General features: G+C 45.8%; 2 protein-coding genes across 2 annotated transcripts in view; both read left to right on the top strand.

The window, feature by feature from the left end:
* LOC102863331 (zinc finger protein 18-like) overlaps positions 1–19,829 on the top strand; it is a 64,412-nt gene that overhangs the window by 9,275 nt on the left and 35,308 nt on the right. Inside the window, exon 5 of the mRNA XM_006899189.1 lies at positions 2,173–2,185. Coding sequence (XP_006899251.1) covers positions 2,173–2,185 — 13 coding nt within the window. The remainder of the gene's footprint in view (positions 1–2,172; positions 2,186–19,829) is intronic.
* Positions 3,069–4,586, top strand: LOC102874400 (myc proto-oncogene protein-like). The gene is made up of 2 exons (XM_006899158.1): positions 3,069–3,330; positions 4,006–4,586. Exons 1-2 carry the CDS (start codon positions 3,069–3,071, stop codon positions 4,584–4,586), a joined length of 843 nt encoding a protein of 280 aa, XP_006899220.1.

The following is a 19,829-nucleotide window of genomic DNA, read 5'->3' as shown; positions in this document are numbered from 1 at the left end:
CTTACCGCTCATTAATCCATGGATTGCCAAAAGAACAACCAGATATGTCTTGGAAAAGGTGCAACCAAAATGTTCCTTGGAAGCAAGGATCGTGAAACTTCATTACATATACTTTTGGATGTGTTGCGAAGTGAGATTATTCCTTGGAATGGGAGATCACATTGGAAAGGTTGAGGTTCTACAAAAGAGAGGAAGACCACCAGCAAGCTGGCTTGACATTATGACTACAGAACTGGGCTCATGTGTATCAGAGATGATGAATATGGTGCTGGATAGGACAGGGTTGAAGGCTGTTATTCATAGGGTTGCTATGAGTTGTATGTAAATCAATAGCACCTAGCAACAACAATAGATTGCTCATATTAGTGAGATTATATAATTTTTGAGCTTTTTTAGTATGGTATTTAGGTAGTTGTGATGGGTGGTTTGAATCTGCCAGTGGCTCCTCAAGAGGATAGTTCATATCCTCTTGTGTGGGTTACACCCTTGGAAACTTGCTGGATGTCAGCTATGAATCTGTTCCATTGTGACAGCAATGAGTTGAGATAAAATATTTGCCCTTTTGTGATTGATTTGTATCACTCACCACAGTGTTTTCAGGGTTGATCCAATTTATAGAATGTATCTGAATTTCATCTTTTCATTATGTATGAGCAGATTCCATTATATGTAAGTACACATTTAGTTTCCCCATTTATATGGACATTTTTCTTGATATTTTGTCTCTTGAACATTGGTCAACATGTATCTTACTGTTAGCAGTCACACAAATTTTAAATACTGTATAGCTGAATATATTTCCATCTACTCTTCCTTCCTTGCCCCTATTTCACCTGCTGATGTGGCTCCATTAGCTCCTATCTCAACCCAGGCTGTAGACAGTCAGGTAGACCAGCTTACCTGCATAGGCAAAGAAAAGCCACGGTAGTTTTTTCATTGACAAACAGGAAGAAAAATTCTGTTTAGCATTGTTAATTTGGGTGCCCGTCCAGGATACTCTGGATAGATATGGTTGTAGGAGCAGCATTGTGTGAGTAGTTGTTGCAGAAATCTACATCACAGAAAGACAATTCAAGACATCTGAAGAAAAAAGCAGAATCAATAGTAGAAAAGGCTTTTCTGCAAGATACAGTAATTAATTAGCCAATCTTACTGGTGTGGACTAGAACCAAGCATAGAATTCACAGTTGAGAACATGTGTCATGTGAAAGAGGAGCGTACAAGTTAGAGCAGGCTAGCAGATGAGTGACCTTCCACAACGCAAGACTCATACTGCCAGTCAGAATCTTATGTTTTCTCTTTGTTTTTTCTTAGGATTTTAAGAATGACACTTAAACTTTTGTGCAAGAACTCAGTAGACAAGAATAGTAGAAAAAAGTTTTAAAAGGAGAAAAGGCATGAATGATCAATGAGAAAATATGAAGAGTATTTTAGTATAATTACTGCTAACCAAAAGGGAGAAATTTGAGCTTACCCAGGGGTCCTTTGGTATAAAGCCCAGGTGTAAAGTCATTGATATAAATAAGCCCTTTGGTACAAAATCTTCTGAAAAATCCACCATTGAAAACCTTATGGAGCATAATTCTACTCTGACACACAAAGTCAGAATTGATAGAACAGCAAATGGTTGTTGGTTGGGTTATAAAAGATAATTAGACTAGAAAGTCCATTGTGATACTGATGTGAAAATAGATGCATGGATCAGTAGATTTGAAAAGGGAACCTAAAAAAAGATGATCTATATTAAGAATGTAACTTGTCCTTATATGAAATAGGAAATATTAAATCACTAGTCATTGTTGAATGAGCAACATGGAAAAACTGTCAAGTATAAAGCTTACATTTTGTTATATCTTATAAAGGAGCTCTGGTGGCCTAATGAGTAGCATCGTGCTTCCAACCTAAGGTCAAGCTGTTAGAATCCATCAGTTAGTGAATTATAGCCTCTGACCATCTGCTAGGGGGTCAGCCATGTGTCAGTTTTCATGTAGTATGGCAGTGAATTGAGTTTTATACCAAAATAAGGAACCCTGATGTCACAATAGAAAGGTTGATGTATTGAACCTCCTCAACAGCTTTATGGGAAAAAGACTGTAAATATTGCAGCCAGTCAAACCCTTTAGGACAGCTTTGGTCTGTCACTTGGGAGTGATATGAGTAGGAATAAACTAGATGGCATCCAACAGTACCACCAAGCCCCTTGATTCCCTTTCTGGCCTCTGAAGGGCTAGGCTTTTCCGAGGCTTGTGAGGTTGAGGGAAGAGAGGCGGGGAGGACGGACATCCAGCAGTATAAAAGCTGGGTTTTGGAGCTTTATTCTCTGGTCTCTGTGTAATTCCAGTGAGAGGCAGAGGGAGTAAGTGGGTTGTCTCCTAGGGTGTAAGAATCAAGGGAATAGAAGCAGCAGAGCGGTGCTCCAGACGCTCAGGCTGGGAGATTTGGACTGAAAAGGCGCCTGCCTGACTCGCAGTCCCGCCGCCACCAGCTCCTACCCGCACCCCACCTGTGGTGCGCACCCTAGCGGCAGGCATGCAGCCGAACCACCGCACAGAGCAACCAAGCCGCCGTACTTCACCGCAATACAAGGGCGGGCACTTCGCACTGGAACATACACTACCTGGGCAAGAAAGGCACTCCTCCACTTTTTTAGATTATTCTGGATTTGCTTCTGCAGGCTGCTGTGATGCCTCTCAGTGTCAGCTTCGCCGACAGGAACTGTGATCTGGATTATGGCTCACCGCAGCCCTACTTCTTGTAGGAGGAGAACTTCCACCACCTGCAATAGAGTGAGAGACAGCTGCTGGTGCTGAGCAAGGATACCGAAGAAATTCTAACTGCTGCCCACCCTGATGCTGACCCCCAGCGGCTGCTCGGGGCTCTGCTCACTCTCCTACCACCAGACCTTCGCCCCTGGAGCCAACAACTTTGGCAGCGGTCGTAGTGGAGGCAGCAACGGGAGGTAGTCACTGAGCTGCTGGGGAGGAGACATTGTGAACCAGAGCTTCATCTGCGACCCAGGCAATGAGACTTTCATCAAGAACATCATCATAATCATCATACAGGACTGCATGTGGAGCGGCTTCTCAATCACTGCCAAGCTAGTGTCAGAGAAGCTGGTGTCCTACCTGGCTGTGTGTAAGAAGACAGTGGAAGCCCAAGCCTGGCGCATGTGGGCTGCTCTACCTCCAGCCTCTCTACCTGCAGGGCCTGAGCGCAGCTGCCTCCCAGTGCATTGCTACTTGGTGGACTCTTCCACTGTCCTGCAGTCCTCTGACTCCCTCTTATCCATAGAGTCCTCCCTGGGGGCCAGTCTCCAGCCCCTTCTAAGAGGTGCCTTCATGACCAGCACCGACTTTGTGTGTTAATTGCCCTATGAAGGGTGGGAAGTGGTAGTGAATGAGTGAAGAGATTGATGAATTACCTTCCTCTTCCCTGAACTTCTGAGAAGTTGTTGGAATTTAATGGGCCACGAATCTGAATCTAAAAGAAAATCAAGAGGGCAGGATCCTGACACTAGGTGCTGGGAGCTGAGAGCACAGAATAGAGTGTTGAAGCCAGGTTTGGACACTTGGCCCTTGGGCCAAATTTGCCACCTTTTTGTCTCCCTGTTCAGTGTTTTTGACATAGCTGCAAGATTCTTCCCCCACCCTTTCTTTTGCATTTCCAGTTGAACAGGGAATTGGTAAAGTTATACCATACCAAGAGATTTGCAGCTATCATTTGCAAGACCTGAAGGGTTCTTGGTAAAGTTCCTAAAAATGGGAGGTGCTTGGGAACAGGGTTTGCTTTGAGTGTGTCCAAAACCTCATTGAATCTTAGGTAAGAATTGGCACTGATGTTGAATCCTGGTATATTGTCATTTTGTGTGAGGCTTCAGGGGAGAAGGATTTTTGTTCTCTCTGGGAATCAAGCTGTCTCTTGGTCCAAGGTCCTCACTTGCACAGCATTGTAAGATGATTTGGTGACTGGTCACTAACCTGGTGATTTCTTGTGCTTTTCTTAAAGAGGAAGAACAAGAGGATGAAGAAGAAATCAGTGTTGTGGAAAAGAGGCAATTCTCTGACAAAATGTCAGAAGCAGGGTCAACCCCTGTGGGAAGCCACAGCAAATCTCTCAACAACCCACTGAGCCTCAAAAGACGCCTTGGCTCCAGGCATCTGCATAACTCTGCAGCCCCGCCCTCCACCAGGAGAAACTACTGTGCCAACAAGAAGGCCAAGTTGGACAGTGGCAGGGTCCTGAAACAAATCGGCAACAACCGCAAATGCACCAGCCCACAGACCTCCTTACGCTCTGAGGAGAACGACAAGAGGCAAACACAGAACGACAAGAGGCAAACACACAATGTCTTGGAACGCCAGAGGAGGAACGAGCTGAAATGGAGCCTTTTGGCCCTGCGAGACCAGATCCCAGACTTGGAAAACAATGAAAAGGCTCCCAAGGTCGTTATCCTTAAGACGGCCACTGCCTACATCCTGTGCATCCAAGCAGAGGAATACAAACTCATTACAGAAAAGGACTTGTTGAGGAAACGGCGAGAACAGTTGAAGCACAAACTTGAACAGCTAAGGAACTCTTGTACATAAGTTGATCATCAGAGGGGCTGGATTTGCTCCTTCGCGAATGCTCACTAAGGGAATGTAAGAGGAGAGAACTGCAGCAGTTCATCACATACGAACTTCAAGTGCATGTTCAAGTGCAACCTCACAACTTTGACTGAGTTTTCTAACTGAAAGGCTCAGCCATAATGTAAATGGTCTCAGTTAGAACTTTGGGCATAAAAAACCTTTTTTTTTATGCTAGCTATTTCTCCCCTTCCCCCAACAGGTTTCTATTTAAGAATTGTTTTTTAAAAATTCTATCTCACAGCTTTAAAAAACTGTCTAGTTGAAACCGAATCATAGCTGACCCTCCCATGAGTTTTCAGAGTCAGCAAATCACATGGGAAGAGATTACCCATCTTTATCCTACAGAACCGCTAGTTGATTTGAACTGTTTTCCTTTAGTTTGGCAGTGCACTTCCTTACAACTAAGTCACCATCATGACTTGGTCTCCAGCTTCCTCAGTTGCAGACACATGGTCTTGAAATCATGAACTTCTGTGAGACCAATAGAAAAGAATGTTTTCCACATCCACGCTGTGAAAAAAGGTGGAATGTGGAGAGACAGTGAAGAGACTTTGACAGGATATAACCAGATGAACCCTGGAGAAGTAGCCACAGTTAGTTTTTGTTTCTGGACAACTGAAGGAAAAACTGACTTGTAATTGCTCTAAGATAAAGTTTGCTGGATGATTGAGGAAACCAAAGGTGTATTTGTGCTACTGAACTGAACCTGTACTTTAACTTGTTACCTGTGAAACTGCCCTGAACTAACTGAGGAATTGTGTCTTGCTGTTAATATGGCTTGGGACTGCTGGACTGCTGGACTAAACATGGAATTGCGTTATGTGATATTCCTTGCTTCCTCCACTCCCCAACTTATTTCCCTAATAAACTTGACAACTGTGAGTCAATAAGCAATGAACATTGGATCCAATGATTCATAGAAATAGGTTCAGGCGAGCTCTGGTGGCCTAGTGATATATATATCTATATATAGATACAGATATACACACATAAATTATCTAAAAAAAAAGAAGTAGGTTCAGGGGCATGTAGGGTAGTAGTGTGTCCATGTAGCTATGTGTTTGCTACTATGGTTCTTATTGGCGGGGACAGTTTCCCTTTAAGAAGTAATTAGAATTCAGACTCGACCACCCCCATGTTCATCCACACCTTTTACAAATCGATTACAAACCCAACCAAGTTCAGCCTTAAGTTCTCAGGATAGGAAATCATTAGTAACACATTTGGAAATCAGGATGAGTGGAAGACAGCAGAGGTATAACATGAACCTTCCTTGCATTCAATTTTGAAGCTCTAGCAGGTGCATTGCATACAATAAATTCTTTCTCTCCACTTTGGCCCTAGGAAATGGAGATACCGTGCCCATCAACAAACGAATGGCTAGAGAAGCTGTGGTATATTCGCACAATGGAATACTATGCTGCATTAAAAAACAAGGAACTCATGCAATATTATTCAAAATGGTTGACTCTGGAGAACATTATGCTGAGTGAAATATCCCAGTCACAAAAGGACAAATATTACATGATGCCACTGTTGTAGAATGGGACTGACCTTGGGGTTGGGGAGAGACTGAGTAAGATGGGTTCAATAATGTATACTGCACTGAAACAGAGGAGGGAGAAAACCGTTTAAAAGAGATAGATAACTAGGTATTTCTGTCATCACAGGAGTCCAGAGCGAGGGCTACATGGTGGAGGAGACCTGGGGGAGGGTTTGTAAAACAATGAAAGAATCTTTTCTTTTACTTTTCCATAATTTTTGACTCATGTACTTATAACTTGTTAGTCAAATTTGTGTCTTCTAGGTTGCAACACCCCCATGATACATCTTCAAGGATATGAACATGTACGGCCAAGCACAATCAATAAGAGTGCATCTAAATTCCAAAATCAATCTCCATAATAGTCTATGTGTTTCCTACTGCCAAAGGGGCCCTTTAGAGTAGTGAGAGAAGATCTTCACCCTGAAACCCACAGCGTCCCTTTTCAGCAGGAAGTAGCTAAGAGAATACGCCATCCCCTTTTCCTTATGACTCAGGGTGAAGTCTCTCTCAGGGAGGAGTGATAGGGAATGGCAAAGGACACACTGACAAAGAAGATTAATCAGAACTGGCATTGACAAGCACTGTGGCATTTGGACAAGAACAAACTGGGGAGGAGGGTAGAGAGAATAGTGCAACAATGAATGAATGGAAACCCAAAATCTCTGTAAATGTTTATGAAAATTAATAAAATAGAATTATAGAAAGAAAAAAAAAGATGAAGAAAGTGTCAGATCCAGTTACTGGCCTTCTAAGCAGCTGAATCAGGAGAAAACTCAGTGTAGTTGGCTTGGAGTCAATGCTCTTTTCTACCAGATTGCACTGCCTCTCCTAAACATCGGTAGGCTTCAGTCCTAACCCTAGACCCAGCCTTACAAGAAGTGGTCTTCAGACCTATCTGTCTACCTTCTCAGATTCTCTTTTTCAGCATATTTTCTGACATCTTGTGAGTACTACTCTGACAGGCCCCAGGTCCTTCCAAGATGAGTGTCTTGTTTCGGAGTCTGGAGCCTTCATGGTTCCCTGTGTGTTTGGGTAGGAGAATCTTTTGAAAGACATGACAGGCATTCACAATCCTCCCTGCTCATTCAGACGACCCTAGCTGATCTCTCTGTGTGCCAGGCACTGACACTCCCAAACCTGCCACAGCTAATTCAGCAGAGAATGGGGAAGAGCTGGCAGGGCTCCACCTTCATGCCAATGAGAAGTTCCTCACTGTTGCTGCCTGCAGAGGTGAGTCAGCTTCCATTGTTCCTCAGACATTTCTGACCTTCCCTTGTTAAGGCTGATGTGGTGGTTACCCTTTGGTTTCTATTCCTTTGTTCTAACTAGCCATGGGTGGTTCAGCTCAGTTGTAATATTGATGGTGCATCTCCTCATGACTTTTTCAAGCTGTTCACACATGTATATTTAAGAGTTGAAGAACTATCTCACATTGAGCTGCTGTCTTCAATTTTCTCTGTAAAATTGTTGTGATAGCTTTTCTTCAATGAGAATTAAGATTGGTACAGAAAGGTTATGTAATAGCCATCATTCTCCTTACTGGCAAGACTGTTCAAAGTAGTCTTGTTGTTGTTGTTATGTGCCGTCGAGTCGTTTGCGACTCATAGCGACCGTATGCACAATAGCCCTAAACCCTGCTCTATCCTGTGCCAACCGCACTGCCTCTGACACACGCATCCCGATTACCCCAGTCACTGAATCAATCCATCTCATAGAGGGTCTTCCCCTCCTGTGCTGTCCCTCCACCCTCCCAAGCATGATGTCCCTCTCCAAGGACCTCCTGGCAGCATGTCCAAAGTATGTCAGACGAAGCCCCAGAATCCTTGACTCCAAGGAGTAGCTTGGTTTAATCCTCTTCAGGATGAATCTGTTTGTTTTCCTGGCAGTCCATGGTACATTCAGTACTCTTCTCCAGCACCACAGCTCAAAGGCATCAACTCTCCTTCTGTCCTCCCTAGTCATTGTCCAACTCTCTGATGCATAACAAGCGATTGCAAAGACCATGGCCTGTATCAGGCGCACCTTAGTCTTATTCTAGTTAAAATTAACTCACTGTGTATATAATAAAACAAAGTGAAAAATAGAAAAAAGTGCTTCCACTAGTCTCTAACTCTCATTAAGCAATGTTGTTAAAGTTACTACATGCGGTTGAGTGGACTACAACTCAGCCACCCTGTGAACCACAAAGCTGAACCTTTGCCTTGTCTTGTGTCATCCTCACAACCTCTAACATGATCCAGCCCATTGTTACAGGCAGTGTTGCAGTCTGTCTTTTTGATGGCCATCCTCTCTTTAGCTGAGCCTCTGCCTTTCCTAGCATGATGCCTTTTTCCAAGGACTAGCCCCTCCTGATATCATGCTAGAGCATGAGATGCAATTCTACCATCCTTTCTTCAAAGGAACAGCCTGTCTGCACTTCTTCCAAGACAGAGGAGGACGGTTTTTTGTCAGTCCATGGGATAGATAGTAATCTTTGCAAGCACCTCAGTTCAAAGGCATTCTCATTTCTTTGCTCTTCCTTATTATTGTCTAACTTTCAGATGCTTAGGGAATGATTGAAAATTCTATTACTTAATGCAGAGGCACCTTAGTCTTTAAAATTATATCCTTGTTCTTTAGCACTTTGGTGTGAGGTCCTAGACAGCTGATTTTCCTAATGCAGCGTGTCTTGACTGCTGCTACCATGTGCATAGATTGTGGATCTAAATAAAAGTAAATCCTTGACAACTTTTAAATCTTTTCAATATCATGATGTTGCCTATTGATTCAATGTAAGGATTTTTATTGTGTTGATACTGTGATGTAATCCATATTGAAGACTGTCTTTGATCTTCTGCAACAAGGTCTTGAAGTCGTTTTCTCTTTCTGCAAATAAGAGAGTGTTAATCTGTGTAGTGTATGTTGTTGATGGATTTTCCTTAATTTTGATGCCACCTTCTAATGCTACTTTATCCATTAAGCAGTACAAACAACAGATATCTCATATAAATCATACATTTTAAAACTGAGTAAAAACCTGGACTTGTTCTGCCTTCAACATTACATTTCTGAACAACTCAACTATTAAACATGTATTGGCTGCTAACCAAGAGGTTATCCATGATTATCTATGGGTTAGTCCAGAGGTGGTAGTAGTGGTGGTGGTTTTTTGGTGCCATTGTTTCAAGTATCATTTATAGCAACCCTTTGAACAACAGATCTGAACCCTTTCCTATCCTCTGCCATCTTCTATAATCCCTGAGACTCTTGAGCCCATTGCTATTATCATTGTGTCAATACATCTCATTGAAGGTTTTCCTTTCTTTACTGACCCTCCATCTTTCAAGTATGATGTCCTTCTCCAAGGAATAGTCTGTCCTAGCAACATACTCAAAGCATGTGAGTCGAAGCTTTGCCATCCAGAGATACCTCAGGAAAAAGCCCTGGTGGTCTGCTTTAGGAAAATTAGCAATTTAAAACCCTAAGGAGTACAATTCAATCCCGATTTTCTTAGAGTATCTCAAAATCAGAGTCAACTCTGGCTCCTGGCTCTGGTTATAGTCATACAGCACACATACACGTATCTGCACATTCCTTTCTTTACATGCATTGTAGAATCATGGAAAAACAAAGAACTAAGGCTAGAAATTATATGACAAACTGTTCTTCAGTCCACTGGGAACCAGGTAACTTGACAGCAAAAAGGAGGGTTTTTTGAGAGCTTTTGATGGAGTATTTTTCTAACTATTTTATGATCACTTTGTGGCTAGTGAAATAATGCAGCTAGTCTTATAAGACAGTTAATGACTTGAACCTTTTGGCTTGGAAGGTTGCCTCTCTGGTTTCATCCAGTAGCAGCTACCTCTGCTATACCACCCAAGTTCAGCAAGATCCGAGTCATGTACTGGAGGTGTACCAGTGGGAAATGTTTTCCATGTTCATTCTGGGCCTCAAGATCTGTCCTCTGGGTCTGTGTCCAAAAAAGGTCAGGTTCTGACATTGCCAAGGCCACAGGTGACTGTAAAGAACTAAGGATTACTGTGAAACTGACCATTCAGAGCAGAGATTGAGGTGGTGCCTTCTGCCTCTGTCCTGATCATCAAAGCCCTAGAGCCAGAAAGAACAGAAAAATACTAAACACAGTGGAATATCACTTTTTTTTAATTTCCATTCATTCATTGTTGCATTTTTCTCGCCTCCCAACCCTTCCCCCCCAGTACACTCCCCTTGGAATACCACTTTTAATGAGTTTGCTAGCATTGCCCAATAGATGTGACACTGATCTTTAGCCAGAGAACTCTGGAACTATTAAAGAGATCCTGGGAACTGCCCAGTCTGTGGGCTGCAAAGTTGATGGCTGCACTTTCATGACATCATAGAAGACATGAACATTTGGGCTGTGGAATGCCCAGCTAGCTGAGAATAACAAATGAAGTATTTCAATAAATCATTTGTTAACAACAAAAGACTGAATAAGAGAAGCTATGTGAATAACTCAAATGCAGTAAGGGTAGATATTATGGATATTTTAGGAAATTTCAGGTTCGTTTGTCTGAATATTTGAATGTTAGTGTATTTTGTCATTCTTGTAAAAAAATTACAATTTAACTTTTACCAGTTTAATGCTTTTCATATGCACAATTTTGTGGCACACAAATAACAGATCATGAAGTACAAATCTCTAGGAATCTCCATCCCATTACCCCAGTGATGCTAACCAGAAATTTGGTGGTTAGAACCCACGAGTCACTCCCCAGGAGAAAGATCAACTTGGTCTTTCAATCTGATAACAGTGGAGACACATGTATTTAAGCACTTAGCAAAGAAACAACTATTGGTGCACGTCTATTCAGAGGAGTCTCAGAGGAAAGCACTGGTAATCTACTTTTCAAAGACCAGCCACTAGGGGAGCTCTGGTGGCCTAATGGCGAGAAGCTGCACTGCAATCCCAGAGGTGCCCGGTTCGAATCCACCAGATGCTCTGCCGAGGAAGGAAGGACAATCTCCTCCTGTACCAGTCAGATCTGATTTGACGGTACACGCACACACACAAATAATAAAATAAAAATTTAAAAAAAAAAGACCAGCCACTGACAAGCCTACAGAGCACATTTCTACCCAGAAATAAAATTGGGGCCATAATGAGTCAGGATCCATTGATAACTGGGTTTGAAGACAGAGATATATAGACCTAGGGACAGTTCTAGATCTATAAGCATTAAGCTACCCACTGCCATGGCGTCAGCCCAGTGGGCTGTATCGGCACAGTAACTGCAGCAACAGGCTTCAGCAATGCAGAGCTTGTGAGGACAGCATGGGATGATGGAGGTTTGACAGTTGGTCAGAGTCACTGTAAGTCATAACTAACTCCAAGGCACTCAACAAAACAACATCCTTCCAGCCCCAAGTCCTGTCATTTCTCAACCCAAACCAGATTGTCCCTGTAGTACAGTCATTATTTTTGGGGCCATCAAGTCAAGTATAACTCAGCAACCTCATGAACAGCAGATCTGAACCCTGTCCTGTCCTGTGCCATCCTCACAATCTCAGACATAGTCAAGGCCATTGCGGCACTGTCACCCCATCTGCTTGAGAGTCTTCCACTCCTTCACTGTCTCTTCCCAAGCATGATATCCCTCTCCAAGGAATAACCTCTCTTAGCAACATGTCCAAAGTGTGTGAGACGAAGCTTCGTCATCTTTGCATCCAAGGAGCACTCTGACTGTCTTCTCCAAAGGCATGTCTGTTGGTTCTTTCGGCAGTCCATGGGATATTCAGTTCTCTTCTTCAACACCACAATTCAAAGGCATTAACTCTTCTGTCATCAATTTAAGACACAGCAAGCCAATAAAAGATGAGCTAGGAAAAAGGAAGTGAAAGGACACTGTCTTGTGCTCTGTCCATGTCTTGTGTTCTGTCCGTGTGTCCTGTGTTCTTTTCACCTGTCCTGTGCTCTGTGCATGGGCCCTTTTCTCTATCCACATTTCTGTGCTCCATCCTAGTGGCCTATGCTCCGTGCACCTGTAGTGTCCTCTGTGTGGCCTATGCTCTGTGCATAGGCCTTGTCTTTATCCACATTCCTGTGCTGTGCCCATGTCCAGTGTCTGAGTGTCCCCTATTCTGCCCATGAGTCCTCTTCTCTGAGTGTGTTATGCTCCAAGTGACCTCTGCTCTGCCCTTGTGTCCTCTGCTGTGTCTAGTTTCTTATGCTCTTTCTACATGTGTCATTCTCAGTCCATGTCTCTTGGGCTCTGTCCATGTGTCTTGTTCTCTATTCATGTGCCTTATATTCTTTATATCCTGTTCTCTGCCCACATGCTCTCAGAAAGATAAGCAATATCCTCCTGTGTGATTTACAACCTCTGTGATCCCACTGGAGGGTCAGCTATGAATCAGTTCCAACTCACACATAACAATTGTGCTCTCTCCATGTATTCTCTCCTCTCCCTTTAATGCAATCTGAGTTTGAGATCAATTAGATTGAAATAACTTAAAGTACTTAGTGGGGGTGAAGAGAAAGGAATGTATATTCAGTAGCACCTGGGAAAAAGATATACTTGATCTCAGTTAACATATTTTTCCTCTGAATATGCAAATGTAAGAGAAAGATGATCAGTTTCTTTTTTATTCTTAACTATTTAGACCACTCTCTTCTGTTTTATCAAGCCCAGTATGATTACTATTCCTAAAGATGGATAGGCTTTGCAAAGATAAGCTATGAAGTACACACTTCAGAGTTGAGTTCTTTATCTTTAGAAAAGAAAGGCTCAACAGGCTGTAGGAAAATGAGCAAAATCCCCAGCATTGTCAACCACTGTCTTTTCTCCCTGGACCTGGTATATATAAATAATTTCTGTCAACCTGTTAATGCTAAGGAGTGTTTCTGATATCAACCTGTTAATGCTAAGGAGTGTTTCTGAAGGAATGGTGACATCTAGCACAAGTAGAGACTGTCCCCGCATTAAAGTCAAGGTAATCAGGCTCCCCAGGCTATCACCCTGGGCCTGTGCACCCCATATTGTCTGCATTACAGGAAGGTGCTCTGACTGAGGCAGTGCCACAAATTGTCCAAGCCTGCTGGTTGGGGTGATGGCTCCTTGGGCTTCTTGTATGGCCTGGGGCACCCAGATCTGCTGCTCTTTCCCCAGGTGTCTCAGGATAATATGCATTGTGGTGCCCCAGTCTCCTCCTCTTCACTGGGCACCGTGCCTGCTATGCAATACTTAGGAGCCCCAGGCCTCTTCTATGGCTGGGGCATTGAAACTTGAGTAAGAGCACTCAGGCTGCTCCTACAGCTTGCGGTGCCCTAGTCTGCTTCTCCTTGTTGGGTGCCCTGACTGATACTCTACGCCCAGCATCCCAGGCTGCTTCAATGACCGGGGAGCTGAAATCTGCTACTGTGAGTGCAGGTACCCCAGGATGCTACTATTGGTTGGGATGCCCCAGGCTGCTTCTCTCTGTGGGTCTCCCTGGTTGCTGCTCTTTATCTAGGCACCAGAGACCTCTTTCATGACTGGGGTGCCAAGATCTGCTGTTTTGAGCAGGGCACTCCAGGCTGCTTCTATGCCATGGGGTGCCAAATCTGCTTCTCTTTGGGGGGCTGTCTGACTGCCGATCTATGCCTGGGTGCCTAGATCTGTTGTGAGTAATGGCACCCCAGCCTGCTTCTATGGGTTAGGATTCTGCAGTGCCCCCCCTTAGCTGTGCTCTCTGGTGTAATTTTATGCCCAGGGACCCCAGGCCTCTTCTTTTGTGGGGGTGTTAGACTGCTACTGTGAGCAGGGGCTCCACAGGCTGCTTTGATGTGTTGGAGCACCCCAGTCTGCACCCCTCTATCAGGTGCTATGACTGCCTACTATGTTGTTGTTATGTGCCATCGAGTCGCTTGCGACTCATAGCAACCCTATGTACAACAGCCCTAAACTCTGCTCTGTCCTGGGCCAATTGCACCATCTCCGATACACCCATCCCGATTGCCCCAGTCACTGAATCAATCCACCTCATAGAGGGTCTTCCCCTCCTGCACTGTCCCTCCACCCTCCCAAGCATGATGTCCTTCTCCTTACAACATGTCCAAAGTATGTTAGATGGAGCCTCAGAATCCTTGCCTCCAAGGAGCCACCCGGTTTAACCCTTTCCAGGACAAATCTGTTTGTTTTCCTAGCAGTCCATGGTATTCTCAATACTCTTCTCCAGCACCACAGCTGAAAGGCATCAATTCTCCTTCTATCCTCCTTGGTCATTGTCCAACTCTCTGATGCATAACAAGTGATTGCAAAGACCATGGCCTGTATCAGACGCACCTTAGTCTCCAGAGAGACACCATTGCTCTTCAGTACTTTGGAGAGGTCCCTAACAGCAGATTTTCCCATCACAATACATCTTTTAATCTGGCTACTGGTGCCGAGAGTGTTGACTGTGGAGCCAGGAAACTAAAGCTGTGAACAATCTCAATCTCTTCACCATCCATCCTGATGCTGCCAATTGGTCCAGTGGTGAGAATCTTTGTCTCCTTGACATTGAGCCTCAATCCATATTGGAGGCTGCAGTCCTTGACGCTCTGCAGCAGGTGCTTCAGGTCCTCCTCACTTTCCACAAGCAGGGTTGTGTCATCTGCATATCACAGGTTGTTGATATATCTTCCACCAATGTTGACCCCACATTCCTCCTCATAGAGCCCAGCCTCCTGGATAATCTGTTCTTCATGCAGGTTGAAAAGGTATGGAGACAGGACACATCTCTGGTGCACACCCTTCCCAATTTTGAACCATGCAGTGTTTCCTTGCTCTGTTCTATATGTTCAGTAAATTCAGACCTCTTCTATGCCAGGCACCAAGGTCTGTTGCTGTGAGCAGAGTCGCCTCAGGGTGCTTCTATAGGATGTGGTGCTCCAAGCTACTTCTCTTTACTGGGCACCTGGCTGTTGTTCTGTGCCCATACACCCCATGCCTCTGCTATGGCCAGTATACCGAGATCTGATGCTGTGAGCAGGGACACCTCAGCCTGTTTCTATAGGTCTGGGCACTCCTTTCTGTCCTTTTTGCTGGGTACCCTGGCTGCAGCTCTGTGCTTGATGCTAGAGCTGGCTTTTTTGGGTAGAGGCATATGCCAATCTATTCCTTGGGGAGTGTTACCCTGGGTTCCTACTCTGAGGTCAGTACCCCTGGTATCTTCTGTGGTCTGAGGTAGTTTTGTCTGTGGCCGCTGGCCTGGCTTTACATGGTCTGTAAAGGGCATGGCCTCCCATGCAGTCAACAGGGGCTGGAACTTCCAGGCTGTCTTCAAAACGAGATGATTTGGGAAGCTGCTATAGGCCTACTTGTATGTCCTAAGCTACCGAGGGCTCCCAGGCTGCTACCTGCTGAAAATGTATGAGGCTGCTCCTGAGGGCAAGGTATGCCTGCCTCTGAGAGCTGAATTGGCCCTGAGTGTCTTGGGCTGTGTTGCCCCAGGTTCCTGTTACCTGAGGAGCTATATGATTTTCTGAACTAATAATCCCACACTGATATACAATATGCTCCAAGCTGTTGTCAGATGGCATGGTCCAGGCTGTTGTGGGATGAGGTGGATCAGCCTCCAGTGGGCTGACTAGTTACCTACAGTGTATGCTGATGTTTCTGGATGCGCTGGCTGATGTGCTAAGGTACTGAGAGCCAAATTGTCCCAGTCTGTGAACATGGGGAAAGGCTACACTGGTCCCTATCCCTGAGAAGGGAAACCATTAGCTTCTGCCTTGGATTAATGTGGCCTGACTACTGCCAATGGCCTGGTGCCCTAGGCTGCCACCAAAGTCCTAGGCTTCCCTAAGCTGCCACCAAACACTTGGATTTTCCAGACTACCTTCCAGTAATTGAACCATCTAGACTGCCACCATCAGCCTGAACATCCTAGGCTGTCTGCATGGAGTGAAATGGCCAAGGCTCTAGTTGTTGACCAAGGTGTCCCAGACAAATTGTCCCATGTTATTGATATGGGGAGGGGAAACATTAGTCCTCAAGTCTGAGAAGATAATCTACTTGCTCCTGCCTTTGGCTAATGTGGTATTGAGTGCTGCTGTGGGCATGAGGCTCCTAGGCTGCCAACAAAAACCTAAGCTCCACAAGCATCCTCTGGACAGTTGGGTTTCTGGGCTGCCTTCAAGTAATTGGGCCATCCAGGCTGCCACCATCAGCCTGGATGTCCTAAACTGCCTACATTTGTCAAGGTGTCCCAGGTTCCCACAGTGGAGTGAAATTGCCACAGCTCTTTGGGGGCCAAGATGTCCTAGGCTGCAGAGAGCCAGATTGTCCCAGGCTGTTGGTGTGGGACAGGCTGCACTGTCCCATCTTTGAGAAGAGAATCCACTGGCTTCTGCCTTTGGTTAATGTGACCTTGACTTCTTTCAATGTGCTGGGGCCCCTAGGATTCCACCAAAGGCCTAGGCTTCCAAAGCTGCCACCAGGGATTTGGATTTTCCAGGCTGCCTTCATGTAATTGGGTCATCCAGGATATCACCATCAGCCTAGACGTCCTAGGCTGCCTGCATCTGTCCCAGGTTCCCGCAGCAGAGTGAAATGGCCATGGCTCCTGTTGTGGGCCAAGGTGTCCCAGGCTGAGTGACAAATTGCCTCAGGCTGTTGTGGGTAGAGTTGTTCAGGTTGCTTTGGTGTGGGGTGCTGCATCCTTGATTTGGGACTCTGAGCCTAGTATCACATGATATGCTCCAGGCTGTAGTGAGATGCGGTGGTCCAGGCTGTTTGAGGTGAGGTGAATCAGCCTTTAATTCTCTACAAGTTATAGTATATATTGATGTTTCCAAGAACATTGGCTGAATTGCCAAGCTGCAGTTAATAAGGGTATTCCCATGCTGCCATTGGTATCATCATTTTCAGAATTAACTGAACTTGTAAAATCCAGGTGCCTTGGCTTCTAATTTGGGCCATGAGCCTGAGACTGCTGCTATGAAGAGAGGTCCTCAAGCCCCCACTGTGGGATATGGTGGCTTAGACTATTGCTCTATGGAGAGGTGTCCCGGCATCCACTGTGAGCCGAGGACCCCCCGGCTGTGGGTTGAGCTAGCCTTATCTCCTGACAGTTTCCTTGCCTGCACACCAGCAAACAAGGACCTGGGTAGTCCAGGGTGCTGCAAGGTCTGCTTGCTCCAGGGTCCCTTCAAGGAATCGGGCTCCCCAACCTACCGCCCTTGCCCTGTGTACCCCATATTGTCAGCATCAATGAAGGTGTTCCCAGACTGCGGTAATGCCACAAATTGTCCCAATCTGCTGGTTGGGGTGATGGCTCCTCAAGCTGCTTCTATGGCCTGGGACACTCAGATCTGCTGCTTTTCCCTAGGTGTCTCAGGATGATGTTGTGCATTGGGGTGCCCCAGTCTCCTCTTCTTACCAGGCATCATGCCTGCTGTGTTATGCTCCCATACCCCAGGCTTCTTCTGTGGTTGAGTGCCCAGATCTGCTTCTGTGAGCAGGGTCACCTTGGCTGCTTCTATGGGTTGGTGTTTACCTGGGTGCCCCAGGCTTCTTCTATAGCCCGAGTTCTGTGATGTGCTTCCCTGAGCAGAGGCACCCTGGGCTGCCTTTATGGATTGTGGTACCACACTCTGCTCCTCTCTGCTGTATGCCCTGCCTGCTTCAATATGCTTGGGTGCCCCAGGCTTCTTCTATGGCCAGGCCGCTGAGATCTGCTCTCATGCAAGGGCACCTCAGGCTGCTTCCATGGGTTTGGGTGCTACACTGCTTTTCTTTGCTGTGCACTCTGGTTTCTCTTCTGTGCTCAGGCACCCAAGGCCTCTTCTGTGGCTAGGGCCCCAAGATCTGCTGTTGTGACAGGCGTACTTCAGAGTGCTTCTATGGGATGGGGTGCCTGAGTTGCTCATCTTTGCTTGGTCCCCTGAGTACAGGGCACCTGGCAGAGAGAATAAGACTGGGGCACCCCAACATAAAGACGTAGTCTAGGGTACCCCTGCTTATATCAGCAGATTTGGGCACCCTGGCCACAGAAGAGCTCTGGGGTGCCCAAGCATAGAACAGCAGTCAGGTTCCCCAGGAAAGAGAAGCAGACTGGGGTACCCCATCCCATTGTAGCACCCTGGAGTGACCCTGCTCATAATAGCATATCTCAGTATCCCAGACATAGAAGAGGCCTGGGATGCCTTGGCATCGAACAGTAGCCAGAGAGCTGAGCAAAGAAAAGTTAACTGGGGCACTCCATCCCACAGAAGCAGCCTGGGGTTCCCAGGCTCACAACATATATCTCAACACCCCGAACACAGATGTGGCCTGGAGCAGCCACACAATGAGCAGCAATCAGGGCACCCAGCCAAGAACAGCAAACTGGGGCACCCCAACCCATCAAAGCAGCCAAGGTGGCTCTGCTCACAGAAGCAAATAAGGGCCCCCATAGAAGAGGCCTGGAGCATCCAGGCATAGCACAGCAGTCAGGGCGTCCAGCCAAGAGAAGCAGACTGGGGCACCCCACCCCATGTGTCCCTGCTCACAGTAACAGATCTAGGCACTCAGACATAGAAGATGTCTAGGCCGCCAGAGCACACAGCAGGCAAGGTGCCTTATAAAGAAGAGGAGACTGGAGAACCCCAGTGCACAACATCATCCTAAAACACCTGGGGAAACATCAGCAGATTTGGGTGCCTTAGGCCATATAAGCAGCCTGAGGAGCCATCATCCAAACCAGCAAGCTGGGACAATTTGTGGCATTGCCGCAATCGGAGGTGTGAGGTCTACTTGCTCCAGGCTGCCTTTAAGGAATCAGACTCCACATCCTACCACCCTAAGCCTGTGTACCTGGTATTTTCTACATCAGTGAAAGTGTTCCCGGTCTGCACAATAGCTCTGAACTCTGCCCTTGGGAGAGCCTGTTCTACTCTCTGTGACACTGTTGCCCCCACTGCCCAGTCACTGTGTCAATCTACCTCATCCAGAGTCTTCCTCTCCTGCACCATCTCTCCAGCCTTCCAAGCACAAGGTGGTTCTCCAAGCACCAGTCTCTCCAGCCAACATGTCCAAATTATGTGAGAAGGAGCTTCAAAATCCTTGCCTCCAAAAGCAACTTGGCTTCACACTCTCCAGGACAAACCTGTTTGTTCTCTTGGCAGTCTGTGGAATGTTCAGTACTCTTCTTCAGCACCACAACTTAAAAGCATAGATTCTTCTTCTGGCATCCATAGTCATTGTCCAGTTCATAGTTGCTCTTTGGCACTCTGGAGATTTTAAGGTCCTCTTCAGATTTGGCAAGTAAGATTGTTTCATCTGCATAACACAGGTTTTTTTATGAGTCTTCCCCCAATTCCTATCCCACATTCCTCCTCATAAAGTCTGGCCTCCAGAGTGATCTGTTTTGTGTATTGATTAAAAACTCCTTGGAGAAATACATCATGCTTCAAAAAGAGAAATGTCAGGTTAGGGAGGAAGACCCTCAACAAGATGGATTGGGCGGGTGACTGTAACAATATAGTCGAATATTTTGAAGATAGGAAGGATGTCACAGGACCTGGCCACGTTCAGATCTTTTGGATCTTGGGTTTCTAGGAGTCAAAGGTGAACTGAGGGCACATAACAACGTAGCAACAACTGGCTGCTCCCCACTAGTGTACGCATAGGGTGATAGCCTAGGGCTAGAAGGCGGCTGTGGCAGCCAATCCGAGGCTTAGCCTCTTTCCGGAG

This window comes from Elephantulus edwardii, unplaced genomic scaffold, assembly GCF_000299155.1.
Source record: "Elephantulus edwardii isolate Elephantulus edwardi_28Jun2011 unplaced genomic scaffold, EleEdw1.0 scaffold00246, whole genome shotgun sequence".
NCBI lineage: Eukaryota > Metazoa > Chordata > Mammalia > Macroscelidea > Macroscelididae > Elephantulus > Elephantulus edwardii.
Note: the sequence above shows the minus strand (reverse complement) of the source record. Positions and strands in the feature narration are given on the sequence as shown.

Excerpts from the sequence above, each read along its gene's own strand:
- LOC102874400 (XM_006899158.1), top strand. The coding sequence starts at position 3,069 with ATGTGGAGCGGCTTCTCAATCACTGCCAAGCTAGTGTCAGAGAAGCTG. Across the intron at positions 3,331-4,005 it reads TCTCCAGCCCCTTCTAAGAG|AGGAAGAACAAGAGGATGAA; the intron begins GTGCCTTCATGA and ends CTTTTCTTAAAG.